We start from the raw sequence: 25,592 nt of genomic DNA on the forward strand, positions 1-25,592 counted from the left end.
CAAGATAGATGTTGCCATGTTAGAGGAGGAAAGAGCTGGAGGTTCTGGACCATCAGGATACATGGGTGAACAATTCATCATGTAGAGAAATTCTATTGGGGGTCCTGCACCAAATATGCACTGAAGGCAGCAGCTCTTAGAAGGAATTTTTCTTGGTTGTCTGCATTTTCATTCTCATGCTCAAAGCCAACAGTAAAAATCCCTGATTTAGGTTTTCCAAAATAGGGCCAAGAGAAGAAAGGGAATGAATGTACGGAGGAGGATGGGAGAGACAGATCATTACATGGGGGAGAGTAGGAAGGAAACACAATCACCCATTTGGAAGGAGACCGAACTGGGACACCATCCTCACTTGGCCTTGCTTATCACACTCAGAGTTCTGAAGAGCTGGCTTCTCCCCAGAGCTACAGACCCATAGCCAACTGTATACCTGACACCTCCATGGGGATGAGGAACAGGATTCTCAGACTCAACTTGTCCAAAGCCAACTCCTGATTTCCCTGTCCAAATCCATTCCTTCCCTGGTGGGTCCTCCCCATCTTAGCAAATGGCGCCACTACCCAATTAGGCCAAAAACATAAGAATTATCTTTGATAGTCATCATTTCCTCATCCCACCCCATAGCTAATCCAATGGCATGTTCCTCTGGCCCTACCTCTAAAATATATTGAAATTCCTCTTTCCCATCTGCATTGCTTCTAGCTGACCCCAGGACTCCACTGTCTCTTTCCCAGAGCCTCCGTGCACCTCTCCCTGTTAGCTAGGCTCCTCACGGCAGTCTGAGGGATCGTCTGAAAATATAAAGCAGATCACCACCTCTTTGCTTAAAATCCTAAAACACCTTTTGTTGAGAGTTAGAATAAAATCCAAATTTCTTACCCTGAGCATGAAGACTCTCCCTTAACTGGCCCCTGCCCACCTGGGTGACTGAACCCCTTCTGTGCTCCCACCCTTTCTCACTGCTTCAGCTCACTGGCCTTTTTCTTCCTCTCACAGGCCATGCTCATCCTCCTACCCCACCCCCAGGCCTTTGTACTTGCAGTCCCCTCTGCCCTGCACATCTTTTGTCCAGTTTTGCCATGGCTGGCTTCCGTTATCTTTCAGAGCTCAGCTACTGGGATTAATTCCTCCCACTGCATCCCAGGATGCAGACTTTACTTGGCTTTCTTTCACTGGAATATTAGCTCCACGGCATGTTACAGAAAGCCAGTGCCTATCTTGTCCAGAGTGGCATTCCCAGAACCAGGCACAAGCGTCTGGGGGAGCCAATAGTAATGCAGGGACATTCACAAGGTCTGAATGTGATTCACCTTGCCTCTGGGCACCTGGGCCACACAAGAGCCCAACTTGTGTGCTTACTGTATAGAGAGGAAATAGCTCAGTAATTTTTCCTGGATCAATTCAAATCTAGATTCATCAGACTCCAAAGTCATTGCTCTTAACCACAGAAGACACTGTCTCTCCCTGTAATGGGAAGGGTCAGGCACAGTGGTTTAGTGGTCCTGCCCCAGGAAGGCACCCGTCATGGGCTGTTTGTGTCTGGGTGGCTGAGAAGGTTGAGGATGGGGATGGGAAAGGTGTGGTTCTCCTCTGAAGCTCTTGGGAAATGTTCAATAAATAGTACGAAAGATCTACTGAAAACCCAGTCACAGTTCTGACTTATATCTCAATATATACACACCAGGGATGCAGATGTATGAATAGCAAGAAAAGCTGAAATTATAAAAATACTATTAATAATGTACATGGTAAAGCTTAATGCAAATTTATCATCTAGCCCCAATCCATTAAAACCTACAACTTTTCTGAAAGGCTCTTTTTTGTTTTTAAACGTTTTCGTAGAAGTTTTAGTTAACAAATGTACCTTTTGATGGATAACAGGAAGTCCCTGAGGGCTGGACACTTTGGCCATAACTGTAGGTGCTTCTCTTCTTTTCCCTCTGAATTCTCTGGAATGGCCACTTGCCCCCTTCCTTCACTCATATTTCTTTTAAAATCTAGCCCTTGAATGTTTATTCTCTTCTGTAATGTGCCTTTTTGGACTTCATATATTATGTAAGAAAACAGAATCAGCAATTGTTTGGTAATTACCAAGGACTAATTAATGCTGAAATTAGCCATCTATTACAAGTGGTCTGCTCATTTTTCTACATAACATCAATTTATTTACCTTATTCCCTTGCAGAGCCTTCTGTGAACTCTGGGTTATAACTACTCGTGTGATCAACCACAGGCACCCTGGTACTTTGTGTTTCTGAGATTTTGGCACCCTCACTTTGAGATTTTTTAAGGGCCCTCATCTAAAAGATGCCTCTGTGTGAGATGCTCCATCAGCACATCATTCAATACCCAGCTTTGCAGTGATGCCAGAGCCGAGGGCCCCACAAGTCTGCATCTCATGGGAGACCCTGGGCGTGCACCTCACACACCAAGGTCCTCTTTCTGCCTTGGATGTGATGGCCACTGATCCTGTTGGATCTTTTCAAAGGCTTTCTCCCTCTTAAATAAGACAAGTTGAAGATAAGCAAGCTTATACTCAGACTTCAGTCTTGCCTGGGCAATCAGGTGGGCAGTGAGGTGAATGGTGTGACCTCGTGTGCATTCCCTAAGGGAAGAGCAGTGTTCTTGGAAGACCCTTGCAGTATTCCATCTTCCTCCTCCCTGTCAACAGCACACACTACTTATTTCTGTAAAAAAAAAAATGTACAGTTTTACAAACAGCTTTCTGTCTCCATAATTCCTTGTTCTTTCACAAAGACCAAACAAGGGGTCTGCTGGCCCTGAGTGCTGGGGGGTACGTGTTCAGTGAATTGGAAAGAACTCACTGGGAGAGAATGCCCCCCAGGGCAGGGAGCCCAGCTGCCTCTGTGAGCATCACTCCCAAGAGTGAAGCTGTCAGAATCAGCCCCAAACCTTAGATTTAGGAGCAAACCTTTCCTTTGTGAATAATATTACACTTTTAATTTCAAGTTGAATGTTAGAAAAAATAATTTGAAGGATCACATGGTAGAGCTAGGAAAGTTGGCTTGTCTGCAGCTCTACTGATCAGCCAACTCCCCCTACCTCATCTCCTTTCAGAGCCTGAAAGTCCCCATTTGTTCTTGACATTTTTGTCAAGAACTGGACTACATGCCTACACAGACTGAGGCAGGACCACTTCTGGGACACACAGGCTGGGTATAAATCCTCATCCAGCCTTTATTAGCTATGACATATTAAAGTCTTGCCTCAATCTCTAAATTCCATTTTCTAGATTCCTCTATACTATGGGAAACAGGCAAGAGTCTTCCATGAAAAGGGACTATCTTCACCCCAGAGAGAGGCAACCTCACAACCTGGTGAAGAGTTAAGCTTAGGCTTTGGATCTGCTGGGCCTGAATCCTGGCTCTGTCACCTCCTGGCTGCTCACCTGGGGCAAGGTGCCAGTCTCTCCAGATCTGTTTCCTGCTCATGTACCTCCTAAAGCTTATTAAGAGGTCAAAAGAGGTAATACACGAACATACTTGACATTCTACCTGCCACTGAGTAAGCAGTTCATCATGCTTAGCTGTAACCAAAAACATAGCTCTGTCTTCAGCTTCATCACCATTATCTTCTCCACTCCAATCTTCATGTTCTATAGAATGTACACCATGGAATATTATTGAGCCACGAAAAAGAAGAAAATCCTGCCATGGGGACAACATGGACACTGAGACCACCATGCTAAATGAGGTATGTGCGATGAAGTAAGACTAATACTATTTGATATCACATAAGTGGAATTTATATGGAATCTAAAAAGGCAAAATGTGTAGAATCAAAGAGTAGAATGGTGGTTACTAGGGGTTGTGTGTGTGTTTAGGAGGGGAATTAGGAAGACATTGGTCAAAAGGCATAAAATTTTTTTAAAAGAATTACATAAATGTATCTGAATGACATTTTTGCCTTCTCACACCTGTTTCAAAATGGCAAAAAGCTTTAATTTTCATTTTCCCCTAAACCCCACTGATAACCATTCTGGCCTCATAAATTTAACTTATCTGTTAGAGAACAAGATAGTTGGAAAGGTAGAGTGAAATTAAGAATTTACTGATGGAAAGACTGTGGGTATGAACTTCTGAGGAGGGCTCAGGCCACCAATTCTTTCAAATGAGGAGAAAATGACCATTAACCCATCAAAAAGGGACAAGCTGAGCAGACAACCAAGAGAGCCTCGTGTGGCATTTCCATTCGACCTAACGATGACTGATTGGTTAAGAACCCAAACACAGAGGTCCTTCTTTATTTGCACAGCTGGAAAACACTCCCTTCACCGTGATTTTTGAAGGAGAATCAGGCAGTGCTTATTTAAAATCTTGGCACACTGAACATTAGAGAAGGTCATCATGGCTTTATGGAATATTGGGGCTAGTCAGTCCTTCTTTTCTGCTCCCCCAGTTCACTTGTTTATCCAATAGTGTGAAAGCAGAGCTTAAAATTCCACAAGCCGTTCTACAGTGGCAATGATTGTTTTAATGTATTTAAAATGGTTTGCTGCTTTGCCTCATTAGGGCTGGTTCCCTCAAGATAGGACCTAGTTATGCATAAAATGAAACAAACCGATGAGCTCCAGGCCTCTCTGGTTTTTGCTAGTAGATTGGACAAGGGATAGAACTCCTGCAAGGGGTAGGAAAATCCCCAGGAACCCATTTTCAAGGGACAGTGTCTGAGGTGCACTGGCTGAGAACTGTCTCCATGGCTACCAGGCTTCCTAGCAAGAAGAAATGCACTGATAGTGGGTCCTTGGCCACCAACCTGGGGAAAAGATAGGTGCTGGCCATACAACTCCTGAGTCACTCTGGCCAGCCAGTCAACAGGCTTTTCCGTGGACTCCCCTGGGCTCTCCCTGGGTCTGTTTTGGTCCTCGAATGCTAATGCTTCATTTCACTGAAGAACTTGGCTGACTCAGGGAGAAAGTATGTAAGGGGGGGCCCCTCTGGACCTCATGTCACTTGAGATGAAAAATGTTATGCTGCCTCCATACTATAACAATCTGAGACTATAAACAATGATTTAATTAATGACCATAGAAGAATACTTGTTCACCGATGTTACGTGGTCAAAAACCCCATAACTGACGCAACGTGAAGCCAATGTTTATATGGGCACAGATGACTGGAACCTAACATTTTGATGGCAACTGTTACTTTGAAGAGTGGCAAACAATGACATTTTATTCTCAAGGCCCTTTAGAAAAGTAGCAGAGTGAGGAAGGCAGAACTCTTGAGAGAGACTTGCTTTGGCAGTGAAGGCAATGACCGATTTGTACAGGAAGAGAAGGAGGATCACTGTGGAATCCAATGGCCTGGCCAGCTAAGCAGCTACTATTACCTCCTTGGGTTTTCCAAGTTGCTATACTCAGAACTTCTAAATCGAAAGGGCTACATTCTATAGCCAGGCCCTGGAATACTCTGAGTTGACTAAATTGTCTTCAAAAGGATGCTTCAAAGATTCTTATAAACAATGACTAAAACTAAATTATGGTGTAATATTAGTTGATTAAGACAAGACTTCAATTTGAGTAATTTTCATCAGCTGGACACAGACAGTGGTAAAAACAAGAACCCATGACTAAAGGCATACTAGCTGATGGGAAGAATTGCAATCTGATGTGGCAGGAATAACAGCAACATTTTTAAAAATTTGAAAATGGAAAGGAACTCTTTCTTTTCAAGACCACAAAATAAAGGAAAAAATGGGGGAAAGTGTAGCTCGCTCAAGGTTTTCAAATGTCAACAAAGTTCCAAAAATTATTTCAACAATAGCCTCTTCACTCAGAGGAAATCTGGGATTCACTCAGCCTCCATAACTTCATGCCTATGTTTCTCCTATACTTCTCCCTGAAGTGAAGCCAGATGCATTATTCTGAGACCATCAGAATTGCTGATGACTTTTAGTGAGGCAAGCCAGCCAATCAACTAAAATAATTATAAAATGTGTTATGTTAGCACTTCAAGGAAATGTTGAAACCTCCCATGCAATTCCCTACTTTGTAGATGAGGGAATTGACATTGGCTTAAAAGACTGTTCCAAGTAGAAGCAGATAATTCAAGACAATGTTGAACAAAGGGAAAGGTGAGCAAAGGTTATTTACTTGGCCACACACCTTTTCCCGACTCACTTCCCACACCCATCCAGCCATCGTGCTGAGACCCCACAGAACGTACATACTTTTCTCCATGGGCTTACCTCTGCCCACACCCAATTCAGCAGTGGGGAGACCTGGCCCAAGCTGAGGGTCATAATCTTTTCTGGAGGGAGGAAGGAAGGGACTTGAAATCAGAATTTAAGGTGCCGATCAGTCTCAAGTGGAGAAGATATAAACTCTTCTTCTTAATATCCTGTCTTGTTCACAATGTGCTGTGTGGACAGATGAGTGTGCATGGCATGGGGTGGTCATTTTGAGATGTGTCCACACCATAGCAGGGGAGGTCTGTCTACAGGGAGGAAGAATGCCAAGGAGCATAGACAGAAACCAAGGAGGAAAGGAATGGAAACACAGCTCCCTGGCCCCTCTTGGGACATGAGTTTCCCTTCCCACTGGGTTCTGAGTCACCCCCTTTCCTCTCCAAAACACTCCTCTTTTTAATTTCGGAGAACAACTTTGGTTGCTTGCAACTAAAATAACTTTGTCTTAAGAACTGGGATATGCAAACTCTTCATGGAATCCTCTTTCCTCCACTAAGGCACCAACGTTGGAACTTTTTAAAATAAAGGATGGCTTAGGAGACAATATTAAAAAACAAAACAAAACAAAACACCTAAATCCATCAAGACCAGTTTACCGTGTGATAGGATATGTCTTTCTTTATAAGTATTTATAGCCAATTTACTCATTTTTCAAACATGAAAGGTGTATTCACTCTGAGCAGGATAGGAGGTTCAGGCTCTCCCTGAGTACACATGATGAAATCAGAGCTAAAGGCTGCTGTCATGGAGCATGTAGCCTCTGAGGGGAAATAAGACATGCCTACAGACCAAAATGGCACCAGGAAATAATATTGAGCATTTATGTGCCAGGCACCATGCTACCAGTTTTACCTACACAACCTCATTTCAGGTGGGGCAGGTGTCATCACTACCATTGTTCTATAGGTGACACAACTCAGACCCAGATGGGTTTGGTAACTTGTACATGAGTTGTGGATGGTGGAGGCTGGATTTGAACTCGAGTCTAGGTTAAGTCTCTAGGAGTCTGAACTCTACCACCTATTTGCCTCCTATGCTTTGTCTTCTTGGTTGTGTGTAACATGAAAGGAAGCCCTTAATAAACTAGAAGGCCCTGTTTCTTCCCTCCCTCTAGCTTCCCCAAAGCATCATTTCAGACACACGACAGGGGATGATTAATCAATAGACTTCAGAACATAGGAAAGACAAAATTATTGAATACTTACCATGTCCCAGCACTGAACCAGGCACCTAATATACACTGTTTCATTAATCTTTATATTTAGTAGGAATCAAAGGAAGAACTATTACCGACATCCTGATTTTGAAGATTAGAACACCTAGGCAGCTTAAAGTTAGTGAATTTAATCAGTTAAGTAGGCTACATTATGCTATAGGAACATATCAAACTGGAAATCTCAGTGGCTTAACACAAAGGATTTTTTTTTACATATTCTTTATTTATTTATTCACGAGAGACACAGAGAGAGAAGCAGAGACACAGACAGAGGGAGAAGCGGTCTCCATGCAGGAAGCCCGATGTGGGACTCCATCCCGGGACTCCAGGATCATGCCCTGAGCCAAAGGCAGATGCTCAACCACTGAGCCTCCCAGGTGTCCCAACACAAAGGGTTATTGATTAGATACATATTCAGTGTGGGCTGGCAGGGGACAGGGGGAGTAGAAGGGCATCAGTCCCTGATGATCCCTCAGGGAGCCAGGCTGATGAAATTGTTTCATGACTATTCCATCTGGAACATGGAGTTTCAGAGTTCACAAGGGTAGGAGAACAGAGAATGGACACTATCATACCAGCTCCAGAACGCTTTAGCCCAGAAATGACCCAGGTTGGTTTTGCTTACAGCCTATTGGCCAGAACCAGTCTTGAAGTTCCACCTAACTACAAGGGGACTGGGAATGGGGAGTGAGTGCTTGGATATCTGATGCACAGTAAATTGCTCTGCCATAGTAATATTCCCAAGCTCACCCAGCTACTATGCAGCAGAGCACAGAGGTTCAACCATTCCATTTGACTATGTCCTCAAAATTTGCAAACACATTTGGGAATTGTTACAAGTCTATCAAAAAACCATTTAGAAACACCCAAATCTTACCCTAGAAATCACAGCCTTCTCTTAGAACTTTCTACTTTCTCTTAACTATCCCAACTTGCGCGCATCCTAGGAGAAGTTACTTGTGAGTTGAGTAAAAGATGGCAGGGAACTTACCTTTGTTGGCACAAGCCATCCACTTGAGATTGTCTGCAAAAGCAGCCTCTCGTCCAATGAGGTAGGTGAAGATGCGGACCTGAGAGGAAGAGGAGCACAGGCATCAGGGATATGCACCTTTCACCATGCTGCCCAGACCACATGCATGGCTCCCGCACATGTGGTTTACCTCTTTAATGCCCCAGGCTTCCCATCTGTAGGAACATATTTAAGACATTTGAAGTACAGTCAGCTAGAAATATATTCAAAACTGGAGCCTTTGATCTTTTAAACCATATGGCACTGGTGGTAGTTGTTTTTCGGTGTGCAACTCACGACAGAGGAGAACAACTCGAAATGGGAAACGAGCAGCCTCACGGGCCTGGATTTGCTGCCCACATATGGACAAGGATCCTCTAGGTCTGGACCAAATCCGCACCATTTTCCTAATCCACACAGGAAACACAGAGTGTGCTCTTCTTGAGCATATGAACGCCACCAAAAGACCCTCAACATTTCCCCCCAATGGTGAGGACAGGCTACATACACTCTTACCATCTGTGGTGTCTGGCGTGATTTTAATAGGTAATTAACTGGGACCAGAGGCACGGCCGGTAGCCAGGAGACCAAGAAGGGCTCTTTCTAGCCTTCCTAAGCTTTTGGCTTCCGAAGAGCCGAGAACACATGTAAAGCCCTGACTCTCCCATTTTGGACTGCTTTTTCAACTCTCTCTCAGGAGGCCTGAATTCTTTGAAATAGAGCACAACCCATCTCCCAAAGTAGTACTTGAAGGTTAGATGGAAGAAAGATAGGGGACTAAAAGGGTTACGACTCTTGAATTCAAATTTAAAACAGTATGTGGATTCAACAATACACGGTCCAAACAAAACTCTTCTGGCAGGCCAGGCATAGTCCTATGACTACCACTCTGTGGCCAAGTTAAAAGAAGACATGCCATCAGATGAAGATGCTGGATATGTGGCACGAAAGGCTTTTTACCAGCTGATGTCCCTTCAGCTCATCAAGCCTGGTCAGGCACCCCTACTGGTCCTTCAGCACTTTTATTATAGTTACAGCTAACTAGTATCTCACATGGTTACACTTGTGAGATTGATCTCCAGTAGACTGTCCACCTGATACAAGGAAGGAAGGGCTGTGTCTCTTTTTCCCTGGTTGTGTCCTGATGGAGCACAGTACTTAGAACGTGAAAACTCAATACATGAAAGGATAAAAAGATACGAATGCTCCAGAGTACAGAAATACAGATCTTGCTTTAATTAATTAATTAGTTCATTAGTTTCTATTTTCTAAAATAGGCTCCATGCCCAACCTGGGGGTTGAACACATAGCCCCAAGATCAAGAGTCACATGCTCTACCAACTGAGCGAGCCAGCCAGGTGTCCCCTGTCCCCAGATTTTGTTTTGATCATAAATATTCTCTTACCTGGGCATTATAGCTCAAAGGCAAGTTTGCAGAAATATTAAAATGCACATTCTCACTTTGGAGCCTCAGCCTGCCCATGCTTGTGTGCACCAAGACAGTCATTCTATCCATCACAGCTCCTACAAGGGGGCTTCCCAGGTGGCTGAGCAGGCAGAGAGAGTTTTGCCTCACTTCATTCCCCTTACTCTTTTCCACACTATTCTCAATGGAGTCACATTGAGAAAGGATTATTTGTTTGTTTGTTTGTTTGTTTGTTTATTTATGTTTGTTTGTTTATGATTGGGAGATTCTGGCTTCTTTTAGGGAAAACAAGAGAAGAGTCAGCCTTATATGCCCAAAGGTAGTTGTCATTGACCTTCCCCCCTATTAAAAAGTCACTTCCCTGTTCACTTTTCCTGCCAGGGCACTGTTGGTATTTAGCTGAAGATGTCTGATTTAGGGAGAAACTGAGGTTCAGTTAAGTAAAATGATTTGCTTTAATTTCAAGTCCTGATTCAATGGGAAGGTCTTCAGAGACCTCAAGATAACACTGGGTCCTCCCTCGTCTCAAAGTCTTGAAGATGCAGGGTCTGTCCATTTAGAAAACCCCAATCAGCCCCATGGCCCAGAGCCAGCATCCATAGGAGCCAGCTCTGGCATCCCATCTTTTGAGACTCAGACTCATGCTTTTTAAATAATTCTTCACCTCACACTTCAAATTTAGGCTATTTAAAGGGAAAACACAAGACCAATAAAAACTTGCATCCCAACTGGCTCTTAACAAAACAAAGTTTAAGAGATAGCTCTTCAGAAATGAAGCTAGGAGTCTACCTTTGTAGGCAAAGAGGAAAGGGTCTGGCAGAGAGCAGCCCAGTTGTTTTCAAGTAAAGATACCTAAACATACCGAACCTCCTCTGCCTTCCAGATGAAGAACCTCAGAATAAACGGAGTTCTCTCTCAGCAGCATAGTTAAAACTCCAGGACAATGCTGTGAATCACTGGCAAAACTTCTATAATTCCTCACTTAAAAAGATGGCAACCCATTTGGAAAACCAGTAGGATTGTGCCAAACTTCAGACCAGACATGATTGCTCAAGTATAATTGTGCTAACAATAACTACAATAATGGAAACCAGCATCTCAGCCCTCAAACCCCCACCATGCTCCTACACCACTGCCCTGGCTCCTACAGTTAGCACCATCCCTTGGGTCAGGTACATGATAAGGGATTTACAGGCATTATATTTATTTTGTTGGTTTGTATTTTATTTCATTGCTTATGAAAGAAAATCAGAATCACGTTCAGTATTTCCATTTATGTGGCGGCCTTGGCTCCCTGTGGACTGCCCTCCTTATCTAAGTAGAAATGGCAGGGAAATGACTTGTCACATCTCTGCCTATAAAATAAACATAATCAAATGATACTAGGTTCACGCCTTGGATTTCTCACAATGATGCCTTTCAACTGGCAACAAAAGAGAAGGGATTTTACTCCAAAATAAATATTTTGGAAAGCAATTTAACAATATCCATAGCATTTTATAGTTGTAATTTTTTTCAGGCCCAGTAATTCTACCTCTAGGCATTTATCTTAGAGCCAAGATAACAAATAAAATGCCTGTAGGGGCCAAGCAGGTATTAGAGATGACACGAAGTGGTAGATATATGGAAAAACTATTGAGTTGCACATCTTCTTAAAACCCTATAGTTTCATTTTGTACATTTTCACAAATACACAAAAATGATAAAAGTACAAGAATGTTCATCTTCATTATTTGTAATAGTCAAAAACTGTTAGAGCTTAAGTGTCTCTTGATAGCTGATTGCTTAAAAATGTTATAGTGTATTCATGGAGTGGACTATCATGCAGCTATGTACTCATGCAAAAAGGCATCTATTACAAATCGGTAAGGGGAAAAGAAGCAAGTTGTAGGATATTGGATAGCATAGAACCCTATATATCTTAAAAGGGATTTATACTTTTTACTTCACAAATGTCTACATCACTTGAATGTTTTTACAAGTGAACAAGTATTGCTTTAAGAATTAAAGATCATTTTAGGGGCTCCTGGGTGGTTCAGTGGGTTGTGTTTGCCTTAGGCTCAGGTCATGATCCCAGGGTCCTGGGATCGAGCCCCACATGCCTGCTAAGCAGAGAGCCTGTTTCTCCCTCTGCCCTTCCCCCCTGCTCATTCTCTCTCTCTCTCTCTCCCTCTCTCAAATAAATAAATAAATAAATAATACTTTTTAAAAAAAATAAAGATCATTTTAAATGAGAATAAAATAATTACACTATAGTTTCCTCAACCATTCTATAAGGATCTGGGAAGAATCAATGTAGCAGTGAAAATTTAATATGAAAATTACGACATTACAACCCAGCTCTACATCTTCTAGGGTGGGCTGCCATACTCTACTGCTCAGTTAACTGAGTGCAAAACCTCTAGGAGTAACATAACCAAATTGTTCCTCATTTCTATCAGCAGATTCTGTAACCTGAGAGATTTTATTTCCAACAATCAGGGATTTCTTCCCCAAGAAGCACCATTAGAGAAATAGTCACAAATTTGCCTCGAGCCTAACTACTTTTCAGATCAGAGGTGGTTCTGAAAGCCAAGTTCATAGCACGAAATATCAAGGGACAGAGCCATGGCACAGTTCAGACCACAGCGGGATCAGGACACACCAAAGCTCTTCAGAAAGTCAGGCCTTGACACTCATCATCTGGCATGAAGGCACCACTTTCGTTAATGCAGCATAAAGGCAGGGGGGAAAAAGCCTGCATAAACCTATTAGTTCATTTTGGTCTCCGATTCAAGTTTGTATGGTCTTTAAATGTTCTATAAACCCAATTAAGCTTCATAAAATGTTAGAATGTGGACATTTCAAAGTTCAAAGTCATTTAATTTAATCTGCTTAGTATAAAATTTCCCAAGTGAAACAAACAAAAAAAATCAATCCAGTTTTTCCAAAAAACAAATTATGCTCTGACTCATGTAGATCCAATTCCTACCAGAAATTTCAGGGGTGCCATTCCTCTTAACTTGGGTGAATATAGGTAGTAATGAACCAAATCTCTTATTTCTAAAGTCATTAAAATAGAGGAAGAAGAGTACATTCTGGTAGAGCTATCATGGACACACTGCACAGCCAGAAAACAGGCTGCCAGCCACCCCCCCCCCCCCCAACGTCCTTTTGGTAACAAATGGGCTATCACCAATGATCAGGCTTTTGAGATAGTCCAACAGTAGCAGGTCATCATCCCTCTGTCGCAAGTAGCTTCTGAATACCTACTATGAACCAGGGACCATTCTCGGTGTTGGGGATAAAATGGGTAAGCAAAAACAGTCTGTCTGTCTTCAGGGAGTTTACATTTTCATGAGAGTGAAACAGATAATTAATAGCAAATTCGTATCTAATATTTGTTTGTTTGATTTAGTGCTTATGAAGAAAATAAGCAGAGTAAGGAAATAGATAGTGACAAAAGGTGCTATTTTAGGAAGAGAGGAAGGGAAGCCCTCCCTGGTAAGGTAACATGTGATAAGGGGATCTGGACAAAACAGGGTGGGGAAGGGGGAACAAGACAAATGGCTGCTGGGGGAAGAATGTTTCAGGTGAAGGGAATAGAAGTGGTACAAAATCGTTGAGATAGGCATGCTCAAGGGATATTGAAGAAACCAGTGGAAATGGAGTGGAGTCAATTAGGACAAGTTGTAGAGAATGAATATGGACAGAAAATAGGGCCCTTGCAACCACTGTCAGAGAACAGAACCACAGAAGAAACTGCATAGAAGCCTGACATGAGCTACACACAATCTTGTAAAAGGGCAAATCTGTCTACAATCTAGAGAACAAGTCATGCTCAACTTGGCTGCACATTTGATTTTCCTGTGATGCTCTTACAATTCTGAATGCTCAAGTCTCATCCAAGTGTAAATAAATCAGATCTTCTGGAGCAGAGGGTCTTTTAATCTCCCTTGGTTCCAATGTGCACCCAAGTTTGAGAACTACAGATATAGGGGAACAGGGTAGAAGCAGACACTAAAGCAGGAGGCCACTGAAGTGTTCCAGGTAAGAAGTGAGTGTGGCTCTGGCCAGGGTGGGGAGAGGTCTTGGACTTCGCTGGACATCAGAATCCCCGGACCTTGACTCACACATTGCCCCAACACCCATCCTCCAGAGATTTCAACTAAGTAGTCCACAGATCTACATTTTTAAAAAGTACCCATGATGGGTCTGACAGAGGTAGACTGATGTCAACACTTTTAAAGAAACACTGACAAGATGATAAGTCTTGAGTAAAGATAAGTGGAACCAGGAATTAAGAAATCAGTGGAGCCATTTCAAACAAATGGGTTTCTATAGATTGCTAAGGATTGAGGCTAAACTTCCAGGAGTTTACAATCTGTATGTGGTCTAAAAGAGAGAGAGAGAGAGAGAGAGAGAGAGAGAGAGAAAATGGATCAAGAGGATCTTTTTTTTTTTTTTTTTTTTAAAGTTTGTGTCAATCCAACAAGTCAGGAACATCAGACACCAACCAGACTGGGCAACCAAGCATAAGCCAACTGCACTTCCTTTTTCCCCCAAAAAGGGCAGGTCTATACTCACATGTCCATAGCTAGAGCTGAGTTTTCACACCAAAAGGTGCTCCTTGAAATTATAATAACCCCACTCATGCTCCCACATACAGAGGAAAGGACTGAGAACAGCATATTTAAAAGCCTCCAAATACATATTTTTTACATTTATTAAAAAAAGAAGACAATCTTTCATTTTAAAGTAACATTTAACTATAAATCTAGCACTTCTACCTTATAAAACATGTAATTTATATGGATTTTATGTATAAATGCCATTTGCAAAAAAAATTGTCCAGTACCTCTGAGTGCCCATATCTACAGGTTCCAAATTTTAATTCACCTAAGTGGCAGCCTCTGCAAATAAGCATGTGAACTCACCTTCACATACTCCACCTGCCCATGGCCCTTTAGGGTCACTGCCCAACTCAATTATCCCCTAAAACACCTCCAGGATTTCTCAAAAATGGTGCACAACTTCGGCTTTAGAAAGAAGTTTCCTGATGTCTTTAGGCCTTCAAGGCCAATTTACTATTACTGAATATGTTCTTAATCTGTATCTTCACAAAAGATACTCCTAACCTACTTCTCTTATTTGCTCATTTCAATGAATTGTGCTTTAGAGAAGCACCTCTGAATAAAATATTTAAACTCTAAGCAGAAGCTGAGGACTAGAACTTGATTATTCCCCAAATGCTTCATAAATCACCACCAATAATGTCTTCACAAAAACACTGCAAGAGTAGAGGTAGCGCCAGAGAAGGTTGATGCCAATGGAAACAGTTATACTGAGCAGGCTGCTTTAATCTAGAAGCCATCATGCTCATAATAAAAGATGAAACATCCTTATCCAAAGGATGAGAAATGCATATAAGGTAACACTGCCCTGAGCAGCAGTAAGATGGGACAAATTGAATTAGATTACAAAAGTAATAAAATTTCAACAAATGAATATCATAGATCATTATGATAAATGTGCTGTCATTTGGGGGATGCTCTAAGAGTCTATATAATCTCTTTCCTCTCAAGCACAGTGCCTGATACCTCATGTGTGGTATTGAAAACATCCCAATTAAAAAAAAAAAGCCATTTGTGATCTTCTGAGCAGGAAGATGCAAGTCCAGTTCTGGGGCCATGTGTTGTGTCAAGGTAAAGGAGAAGGTGTCTCTGAGTCATCCAGAGACGGCGAACTGGGTTAGCACAGAACACAGGATATGACACGCTGCTTCACAGAGCAGTAAGAAGTCAAGCTACAAACATCCTCAAAGTTGGTGACACAATTCACTAGACTATCCAGCCCTAAGGACTTCATTCAGGAGGTAAAGCCAGTGTTTCACTGTGTCTTTTTATGTTCTCTATTTCTGATGCTCCGATACCTGGGGCCTTCCTGCCTTGGAGGAACTACCCCTCCCAGGGCTAGCTAATTCCTGCAGGTAACAAACGACTTGCCCACAAGTGCACCTCTGAATGCAAATAAACCAATCCAGGCCTCTTCTTTTTATCAGCTATTCACACTCTGGATCCACCTGCCCTAATCACTCTCTGGTCCGTACTAGACAACTAGGGATAAGTCCTGTGCCCCAAAGCCCACAGAGATTACTCAGTCCTAAACCTGCTTACCCTACTTTCTCTCTTTCTCCCCTTGGCAACCACAAGAAGGCTTCACCATCTAGTTTCCTCTCCCTCTCTTTCTTTGCCCACTCACCTTGCCTTGGGGCTTCCCCTTGAAGCAGCTCCATGTGGTATGGCATGCTTCTGGTTTCTAGGGGACTACGAGTATACTCAATTTCCTTCACATCAAGCATTTCTAGGTCTGTGTGCCTTACCATATCTGACTCAAGTAAATACTGAGTACCCTTAAAACAGCTGGGAATCAGGAGACCTGGGTTCCAGGTCAGTCCAACTGCACATTTACTGACTTGGCGACCTTGAGCAAGTTAGTTAAACCCTCAGACTGTACTTTCCTTGAGGGTGGGTAACATGTGGACCATCCACCCACTCCCTGTGATCAATAGCAAGCCAGATAATGGATGCAAGGACAGGTCAGAAGCAGTGAATTCTAGTCAGAGAGTTGCATCCGAGTGTATTGGAGACAATTTGCTGTAGTAAAACTAAACAAAGTGAACTGAGGAAAGCCAAATCTCCTATCCCAGATACCCCCTCCACCCTGCCCAGAAGTCTGATTAAAGAGGAAATTGTCTGTTGTGGGTGAAGAAGAGGATTCTTCCTAGGAGAGAGTTTTGAGGAGTCATCACTGCTATCTGCCATTACCAAGGATAATGGGATTGACAATCCCTAACACTAGAATTACAGTGATGACAACTTCTATTAACCTTGGCAGAGTTGTAAGATCCATTGAGACTTTGGCAAAGCTGTGGACTTTACCCCTACAAAAAATGCCCAAGCCTGTACATTCACAATTTCATGTAAGATTGATGAGATTTGGGGTATCTCCTCCACCAAAGACCCAGATTCCCTAGGCACCTCTGGATCTCAGGTTAAGAACCTCTGTTTGATATTTTATATTCTGCACTCTAAATTCCTCAAAAGCAAATTGTATTCTTTGGACAATAATAATGGGCCCTTCATCTTATGTGATTGCCAAACTGAGAAAGAAGTTCATTTGTTCATTTATATGCCCATTCTCCAATGACTGGTGAGTCCCAGATGTTGGCCATTCATGACTACATCCAGACTTCACATCAAGAATGACTGCTCAATATGTAGGAACAAGGTGGACACACCAGGAGCCCTGAGACAGAAGAGGCACCATTACAAACCTTGAGTTGGCACATCACATCATGGAGCCTTTGAATGACCACATCTAAAGGAACAGAGATGGAATGGACAAATGGACAGGACCTCTGCCTCATTCATTTCTGAATCTATAGAATCCAGTGCAATGCTTGGCATAGAGCTAGCACTCAAATACATGTTGACTAACAATACCATAAAAACCCCCTTCTGCTGATATGAGGGCTCTTAAATTCATTGCCAAGATTCAGACTGCTAACCACCATGTGGACTACACATCTGTATGGCTAGGAGGTCCTTCCCTGCTTCCCTTGCTCTCTCAGACCTGGAGAGATAAGTGGTGACAGTGACTCATTCACAGGTATGCCCCTTATTCCAAAAAAGCTTACAGATTAAACACCATGCACAAAAACACAGATTCATGTGGATAAAGCCGTTAAATTTAGCAGAACAGATCAGAAAGTCTACTTATGTAAAAGAGAAACTAATTATTCTACAAACTGGCATGTTGATAGTCATGCTCGTGAAACATCTTGGGATCATGTCACTCCCTAGCTTAGAACCCTGTGATGTCTTCCCATTGTGCTTGGAATATATTCCCAAACCTTGATCACAGCTAAGATGCCCAGAAGATCCAGAAACATGACAAACTCATTCTGTCTTTAGGGTCTTTGCATCCACTTGTGCCACTGGCTGGAATGTTCTTCACTCTCCCACTTTCAGTATCTAACTCCCTCTCATCACATTTGTCTCCTTCATGATACTTGGTACATTTTGTAATTATCTTAATGACTTGTTTATTTTCTTGAATTACATTTATTTCTCCCACTAAACAGAAATGCAGATATTGTGGGGGAAGAATGAGGCACCAGTACCCAACTCAGTGCCCAGGATGTAGTAGATTCTCAGAGATTATCAGTCACCCACTTTCTCTTCACTTGTTTTCACAAATTTTATAAGTCAAAATAAGTCAGCATGGGACACTTGTGAACTTATTAGTGTTAGAGCTCTTTCCTTCATTACCAACTTCATTTTAAATGCTTTCTTATTTTTTTCAGACTGATCTGCTAACAACCAGCTGAAATTTCACTTTCTCCTATGATCAGTTCCCTTGATTTCTTTGAAGCTCAGTGATAAATAGGAAGAAATGGAGGGGTGAAAAGCTCTGGTCTTTATTATTACCATCTCATCTTCAAAAGCCAGAAAATAGTGTCTTAGTTGCCTCGCACAGGTGGATCATCAGTTTCATAGTATGTTTCTTTTTTTCCTAGGTGCTGTCCCTTAATTCTAAATGGAAGCCATGCAAAGCCAGAAGTCAATTGTATTTTAAATAACTGCTTGGTTCAGGTATTACCTCGCAGGGAAAAGATGACATGCCACAATGGTAATGGGACGTTTGCCACCCAGATCAGCATATACGACCAACCAACTTTCAGAGAAATGTCTCCTTCTCCCACTTGGGACAGTTTGAACAGATGGAAAAAGGTCATGAATAACAGGAATGGCTGGGTGGACAGGTGAGCAGAATGCAGTATATATAAAACAGGGTTGAGAACTGGACACATCCAGTTTTAGAATCTGGGTCTTCCCCAATTGAGCTAGGCAACCTGGGGTGAGTTACTTGATCTTTCTGAGCCTCATTTTCCTTACCTACAAGGCACTGTGGCTAACATAATAGTACCTGTATGACAAGACTGTGGTTAAATAGAACCAAAATGGTAGGGGTTGGGAGGGGGGAGGGGTTGTGCTATGAACGAATTTATATGTGGGGGGTCCTTTCTAAGAGGAGATCTCTAGTGGGGCATTTTGCCTGGACCCTAAAGAGAAAATGTGCAGGAAAGGGCCCAGAGGTGTGAAGCTTGAAGACATGACTTGGCCTGCCAGTCTGGACGTTAGAGGAAAGCTCCTTTTTCCTTAATGTGCTCCCTCAAGTTTGTGTTTGCCACCCAGATGAGGGTACAGGACCAAGACTTACTTGGCCTTGGGCACAAATGTGGTCCTCGTGTGGGATGTGGGCCAAAGCCCCACAGTAAGAAGTAGCATGCATTTGGATAGAACACTCTCTCTGCAGACCACCCTAGTGAATCAGCACAGTGCAGGTTATAGGTCGAGGATTTAGGAGTTTGGAATTCTGCCCAAATCATTCTCAAACTCATTAAAACCAACAGCTGTTGTGAATTCTAAGCTAGTACAGTTCTTGTCACTTCTAGTTTCCCAACCAATCCTCCCTGTCACTAAGAATTAGTCTAAAATAGCAGTTTCTGCTGTCAAATCACCTGCCACCTTCTGGGGCTTACTGTCAGTAAGAAAAGTCAAGGACTCATCAGACGACTGCAAGGATATCCTTGAGGGCAGAGTTCATTCCATTTTACCTGTGATTCTCCAAAAGGCAGACAGGTAGGGACATAGCTCTGGGGGTGGGGGAGTGGTGGAGTGGTGGCTGTGTATCAGAATCACCTGTGGGGTTTGGGCAATCAGTACATGCTCATTACCTGTACCCTGACCTCTGCCTCCTCCAGGGATTCCAGTGCTCCCAAGACTCCAAACACTCACTATGGGAGCATGCCCAGCTGCAGACCCTACTATGGAGAGTCATAGTTATGACTCACTATAGAGAGCCACTGTTTGGGGGTAGAAAAATGAGTGAAAGTTCCAGGGGGGAACAGGGGGGCACATGTCTTCTTTCTGAGAAACCCCAGAAGAAAATTTATTTCTTTTATTCAATCAGTAGGGGTTGTATTTAGAATTGTTATGTTTTAATCTTATAGACTATAAGCCCTAGAGCTGTCCGGGGTTCCCTTTTGGCACTGGCCGACCTCAAGCAGAGGGCTCAAACACCTCCAACAGAGAGTGTTTTTTTGGCTCTACTTTTATTACTATTGGCTCTACTATTATTAGGTCATAAATTTTTTCAGTGCTCTTATCATGAAAGAGGGTTATATTTTGTCAACTGCTTGTAACTGTAAAGTCCTGATAGTCCTTCTCTTAGCTTTGTGCATTGGTTGGAGGGATACTTGAAGCCAAAAGAAGTCTTCCTCATCTTTCCTCCAACTCTTTGCTCCTGGAAATGAACCCTCAGGCATTTCTCACATTTTCTCTCCCCCCCCCGCCCCCCACCAAAGTTCTACATGTTAGAGAAAAACAACTGAAAGTTAGTATGGTTAAAAGGCATTGTGACCAAGAAACACTGAGAAAGGGGAGGTCGTGCAAGGTAACAGACCATCTCTATCCTGTAGGAGCTTTCCTGCAGTGGAGAGAAGCCACAAACTCAGAAGAATCAACATGGGATGCACGGGGATGGTGGAAAAAGGTGGCCTGGGAGGCATTGGACAAAACAGCAAAATGTAAACCAAGAAGAGCAATGGGTTTTGATAGAACAAAAAACGTACACTTGAATGAAGCTGTTAGTCTTAAGAGCTAGAACTTATTTTGTTTCCTCACCATCACATTTTACTTACTCACTGGTTTGTTGTTTTTCTGGAGTCAGGATATTTCATAGGGATCAAGGGCAGAGAAAGAGAGATACTGTGTCCTGGTATCGAGTTCTTTGTTTTTCCCAAAATGTGTTTCTCCTGCCTGGGAACCTCAAGATTGGTCAAAGCTGCTGGCTCTGATGTCAGCAAGGAAATTCTACAGTTTTCCATCTTAAACATCACCTTCTGGGAGATTGGGGCTTTTCCTGGAGGAATACGTTTGAGGACATGAGGCTGCATGGGAGGGAGTGGCCAGAGAATCTGCTGTAGCCTGGAAGCCCACTCTTCCAGAGCACTCGGTGACTTCTAATGACTTGAGGGTTAAAAGTTCCTAATTAATGACATGGGATGGGGAAATGAATTTCTTTGGAAGTTTCTTATTAAATTTAATTATTGTGATTTTCATCTCCTCTGCCAACACTTAGTCCAAGCCATTAATACCTCTTAACTAGATTAACAGCCAGGCCTCTTATCTGAGCTTTTCCATTGCTATCCAGTCCCAAAGAAAGCTTCTTGCATCCTTACCTTGTAGAAGTTCTAAAGGAGCATTGCTTTCATCTAGAACAGGAATTAAAAGCCACCCTCAACCCCTGTTCTGGTCCCTGCCTTGTCCCATAATCCTACCTCAGGCTGACCCTCATCATTGTCAAATTCCCACCCATCCACTTCCTCCCAGGATGACCTTTTTCCAATTCACCCAACACCTGAAGGTTTTTTTCCTCCCACGGGGCCTTTGCACATGCTGCTCTCACAACACTGAAACATTTTAGCATTGACATTTCCTTCCCATCTTCTTGGTCCTATTATAAAACTTTCCATCTCCCAAAGTCCCTCCTCCATCCTGTTATCTAAAATAAGTCTTCCTTTTATGCTTGGTCTCAGCCCCTATTGCTTTTCTACATGTAATCAGTGCAATTTACAGTTATTTGCCTGTCACTTGGCTATGTTCTGTTTCACATACACACACACACATACACACACACGCCAAATACTCATGGCAACACAAATAAAGGTGTGTGTGTGTGTGTAACCTTCATGATGGAGATCAGTTTTGCTCACTATTGTTTAACTCCTAATCCTGAACCTGACCCATAGCAGTTGTCCCAAAATATTTGTCAAATAAGTGGATAAATGTGGTTATTGCAAGCAACTATAAGATACAAACGCAGGCTAAGTAGGGATAATCCATCATGATGTATGCAGTAGGAACATGCTAAGAGAAATAAGGGAATAGTACAGAATTAAAACTATATTGAGCAATTGTCCACTGTCACCTATCATAATGGTAGGATTGCAATGAGACAGGTATTATCATTATTCTTATTTAATAGATGAATAAATTGAGATTTGGAAAAGGTAGGAACCTGTCCTAGGTCACACAGCTGGTAAAGTGACAGCTGTCAAACCCTATTATTAAGGCAAACAGGACTCCAAATTTCATGTTCTTAATTGCAACACTTTGACATGAGAGCAAAATAATTGCTCAAAGGACATGAACTGCTGGATCACAGAATAAGAAATACTCATGGCAACACAAACAAACAAAAACTCAGAGAAAGGAATGTTCAACCTCACTTTAAAGGACAAATACAAATTAAAATTGGGAATTTGGGGGGTATTTTTGGGTTTTTGCTAGGGAATTGAAAATGGCTTGTTAATGATGATGAGAGTATTGAGAAATCGTCTTTCTACTGGTGGGAATATAAACCGGCAATAACTTGGCCGTATCTTTCAAATATTTGAAGTGCACATGACCTTTGACTCAGCAATCCATTTCTAGGAAATCACTTCCAAATACTTCTTTTTCTTACCAGCAAGTTGAAATTTTTCATTTTGCTAAAATGTACAAACCAAATTAATATAATAGTCCAAATCCTATGGTTTCTAAACATTTATCCATTGATGACTTCCATAAGATGCTGTTGCCTGTCATTGTTCAGAGCAAGTTCAGATGTCTGATATACTCTGCTTTTCCTTCTACCCACCAAAGTAATTTGTCTTTTCAAAAGTCTTGATGGATGTTTTCTTTGTTTGACTCTCCATGTTGCCCAAGGAAACCATCATACAGTGAAACGATTTAACATAAAGGATATATGTTGCAATGCTGTTCATATTAGAGAAAAATTACAACCCCCTAAATGTACCCACAGAAAGGGGATTAAATTATAGTGCATTCATTCAATTAACTTTCATGAAGCCATTACAAATAATGGTAAAGTTGATCGCTTAATGACTTGGAAAGACATCACTAAAAGAACAAAATAGGCTCTAAAATGCCATGTACAATCCTATCCTATATATATATATATATATATATATATATACACACACACACACGCATTACAGAAAAATAATGGAAAGATATATGAAAAAAGTACCTAATGCCATAATCTCTCTGGTGGTTGGCTAGCAGATGATACCTTATCTTTCTTGTTACCTGGTTTTTTAAACATTTTCTATAATGAACAAGAAATACTTTTCTTATAAGAAATATTTTTCAGAAAGAGACCATAAGAAATTTCCATTCGGTTCCATTCATCTGATATTTACAGAGCATCTTCTAGGTGCCAGGGTCTGTGCAAGGCAGAAGGGGTGCAATAGTGCTCCAGTACCCAACTCCATGCAGAAAATATTCAGGTAGGAAAATGCAGGTTAGAGCTTCAGGACTATGGAAATGACTATACAGGTCTCATAATTTTCCACTGAAGATTAGAAGCAGGCACCATTCTCTAGGTCATCAAGAATGGGTTAGGCCAAGAACTATGTGAAAGATCACCCAGACCTGTTGAGCACAGCAAGCCATGCTTTGTCTGTATGTTTGCAGCTAAAATCTTATTTCTATGGGCATTAAATCATTGTTTCATGTCACGCTTCTCCCTTTTGGAAAACATTTGACCTGAAAGATGTCTTGAGCCCAGTGTGACATATCAATACGAAGAGTGAATGTGGGTGCTTGCAGCGCAGCAGAGCCCCTCAGGGGCTGTGCCCTCTGAAGGTCTTCCATGCATTTTTATTGTCTAAAGAGAGCTAGAGAACAAAATCTCAACTTCCGAAAAGTGGCGGGAGGATCCACCAAATTCTCTGACGATAGCAGTCTGTCCAAAGAGGTAGATTTGTCATTAAGAAATCAGAAAATGAATTAAATCCATTTCAGTGCAGCTTACCATAATTAATGCAGCATAATCTGATTTTCTTTAGAGGTGGAAGAACAGAGCAGAAATGCTGCTGTGATACTTGTCTATCTCCATGCTAGGGCAAGGATGGACTGAAGCTAGTGGCTTTATTGTTACGTACGAGAGTCTTGCATCCCCAGGCCTGAGGCCAGCCTCCTGCCTCAGCAGATAATGAGTTTGGCAATCTCTTGATACTCTTTTCTGGATGCTAATCCCCAGCATAGAACTTCTATAATGCATGATATAATTTAATACACCTGGCAGACTCACCACCAGTTCATTCTTTTGTTATGTAATAGCCCAAAGTGAAGTCGAGGGTGGTTAATGCTTTGACAACCAGCTATTATCCCCAATAACAGGCGATTTTCAAAGGATTATTGCCGTCAGGAACTATTTTATAATAACTGGCAACTGGAAGCCAATGTAGCAAAAAGTAAGATGGTCTTTGGGAGTCACCATCTATTTTGTACAAATCTGCAAAGATGCTTCAAGCATCTCCCAGATGAAACAACTGGAGTAGTGATGGGTTTTGTAGGCTAAGATAAACCCCCTCACCAGAAAAATTAGAGGGACATGGGCTTTAAAGTTACTCTTTAAAATCTTTCTATTTTGTTATTCCCTCATCTTTTCCCTTTTATGATATTCTAGTGTCCTAAAAGCCTGGTTCCAGTAAGTTACAGAAGCCCTGAGAACTTTCCTGGGAACTCTCACTCTGAAGCTGTTTTAGTTGGTGTCAGGCCCCAAAGGGCAGACTGCCATGGTATCCATTCTGAGGGGTTTCTTTCTGATATGCATGTCCCGACTTAACTGAATCTCACTTTAGGAAGGTCATTCGGGTCAGGTTATGACAAGAGAGGAATAACTTATTGTCCTCCTCAAGCAGGAGGTTGGGATCAGTCTATGGCAGAGTCAGGCTTGATTCAACACAGTGAGTGCTACCCATTACCAGTGGGCCCTGACTCTTGGAGGATTTCTTTTCGGAGAACAGTTTTGTTAGACGTGAGTCCTCTCTTAAAAGAAATGCCTGTGAATGATACATCTCCTTAGGATAGATCCCCCAAACGCACTCATATCCAAACTCAAATTCTGAAACATCAAGAAGGTGGTTTTTTTATGTTACTGCTGTGATAAAAATCATGGAGTTCTTTGTACTCTACGCAGATTGCATAAATCCCAGCTGTTTGAACTTGGGAAATGTGTTCAGTGATGAAATTAAATCGACATCATCTTCCTTTATCTTGACAGTTCAGACGACTGGAGGCAATTGCTGCTCTGGCTGTTGGGTTAGGATAGTCAGTACTAAAATTATTATACTGCCTTTAAGTTTATCTTTGATTAAAAATTAAATTTAACTTCCCTTTATCATTTTCCATACTCCCAACAACATGCATGTGTTCTCCAAGTTAAATCAAGATGGACTAAATATTTAATACCCTGTACTAATTAGCTACAACTGTTACCTGATTTCTCTCTGTAAATGAATGTGAAAGGGCCCGGGAGGCCTAACGTTAACCTTCATCCACTCTCGTTATAGGAGAGAAATTACAGGCTCTAATTAGATGCTTCAAATTGCAAAGAAATAGAATTTTCATAACCAGCTTATTAAAATCCTAGGGCCCCTTTGGGATAGGGCAAATTGCTTCTATTCTGATCTGCTTATCCTGGTACAACACCATACAGAAGACTCAGGTTGTCTGCCATACACAGCTCATATTTCTCCCAAATTAATGAGTACTCAAATTATTCCAGCTGCCCTCTTGGCACAAGAAAAAATTGAAAATCTATGGCTGCCAAGT

General features: G+C 42.0%; 1 protein-coding gene and 1 long non-coding RNA gene across 11 annotated transcripts in view; one reads left to right on the forward strand and one right to left on the reverse strand.

The window, feature by feature from the left end:
• The window catches only part of CACNA2D3 (calcium voltage-gated channel auxiliary subunit alpha2delta 3), a 945,543-nt gene that overhangs the window by 280,713 nt on the left and 639,238 nt on the right, over positions 1–25,592 (reverse strand). For all 10 annotated transcript variants that reach the window (XR_012011921.1, XM_072785849.1, XM_072785848.1 and 7 more), the window contains one exon: positions 8,418–8,496. Coding sequence is in view for 9 of the 10 variants with exons in the window: in XM_072785849.1 (XP_072641950.1) it covers positions 8,418–8,496 (79 nt within the window). In the remaining variant the exon portion in view is untranslated. The remainder of the gene's footprint in view (positions 1–8,417; positions 8,497–25,592) is intronic.
• The window catches only part of LOC140610157 (uncharacterized), a 32,533-nt gene continuing 10,519 nt past the window's right edge, over positions 3,579–25,592 (forward strand). Inside the window, exons 1-3 of the long non-coding RNA XR_012011932.1 lie at positions 3,579–3,714; positions 15,426–15,715; positions 18,422–18,667. This is a non-coding gene — a long non-coding RNA (uncharacterized lncRNA). The remainder of the gene's footprint in view (positions 3,715–15,425; positions 15,716–18,421; positions 18,668–25,592) is intronic.

Source organism: Canis lupus, chromosome 19, assembly GCF_048164855.1.
Source record: "Canis lupus baileyi chromosome 19, mCanLup2.hap1, whole genome shotgun sequence".
Taxonomy (NCBI): Eukaryota; Metazoa; Chordata; class Mammalia; order Carnivora; family Canidae; genus Canis; species Canis lupus.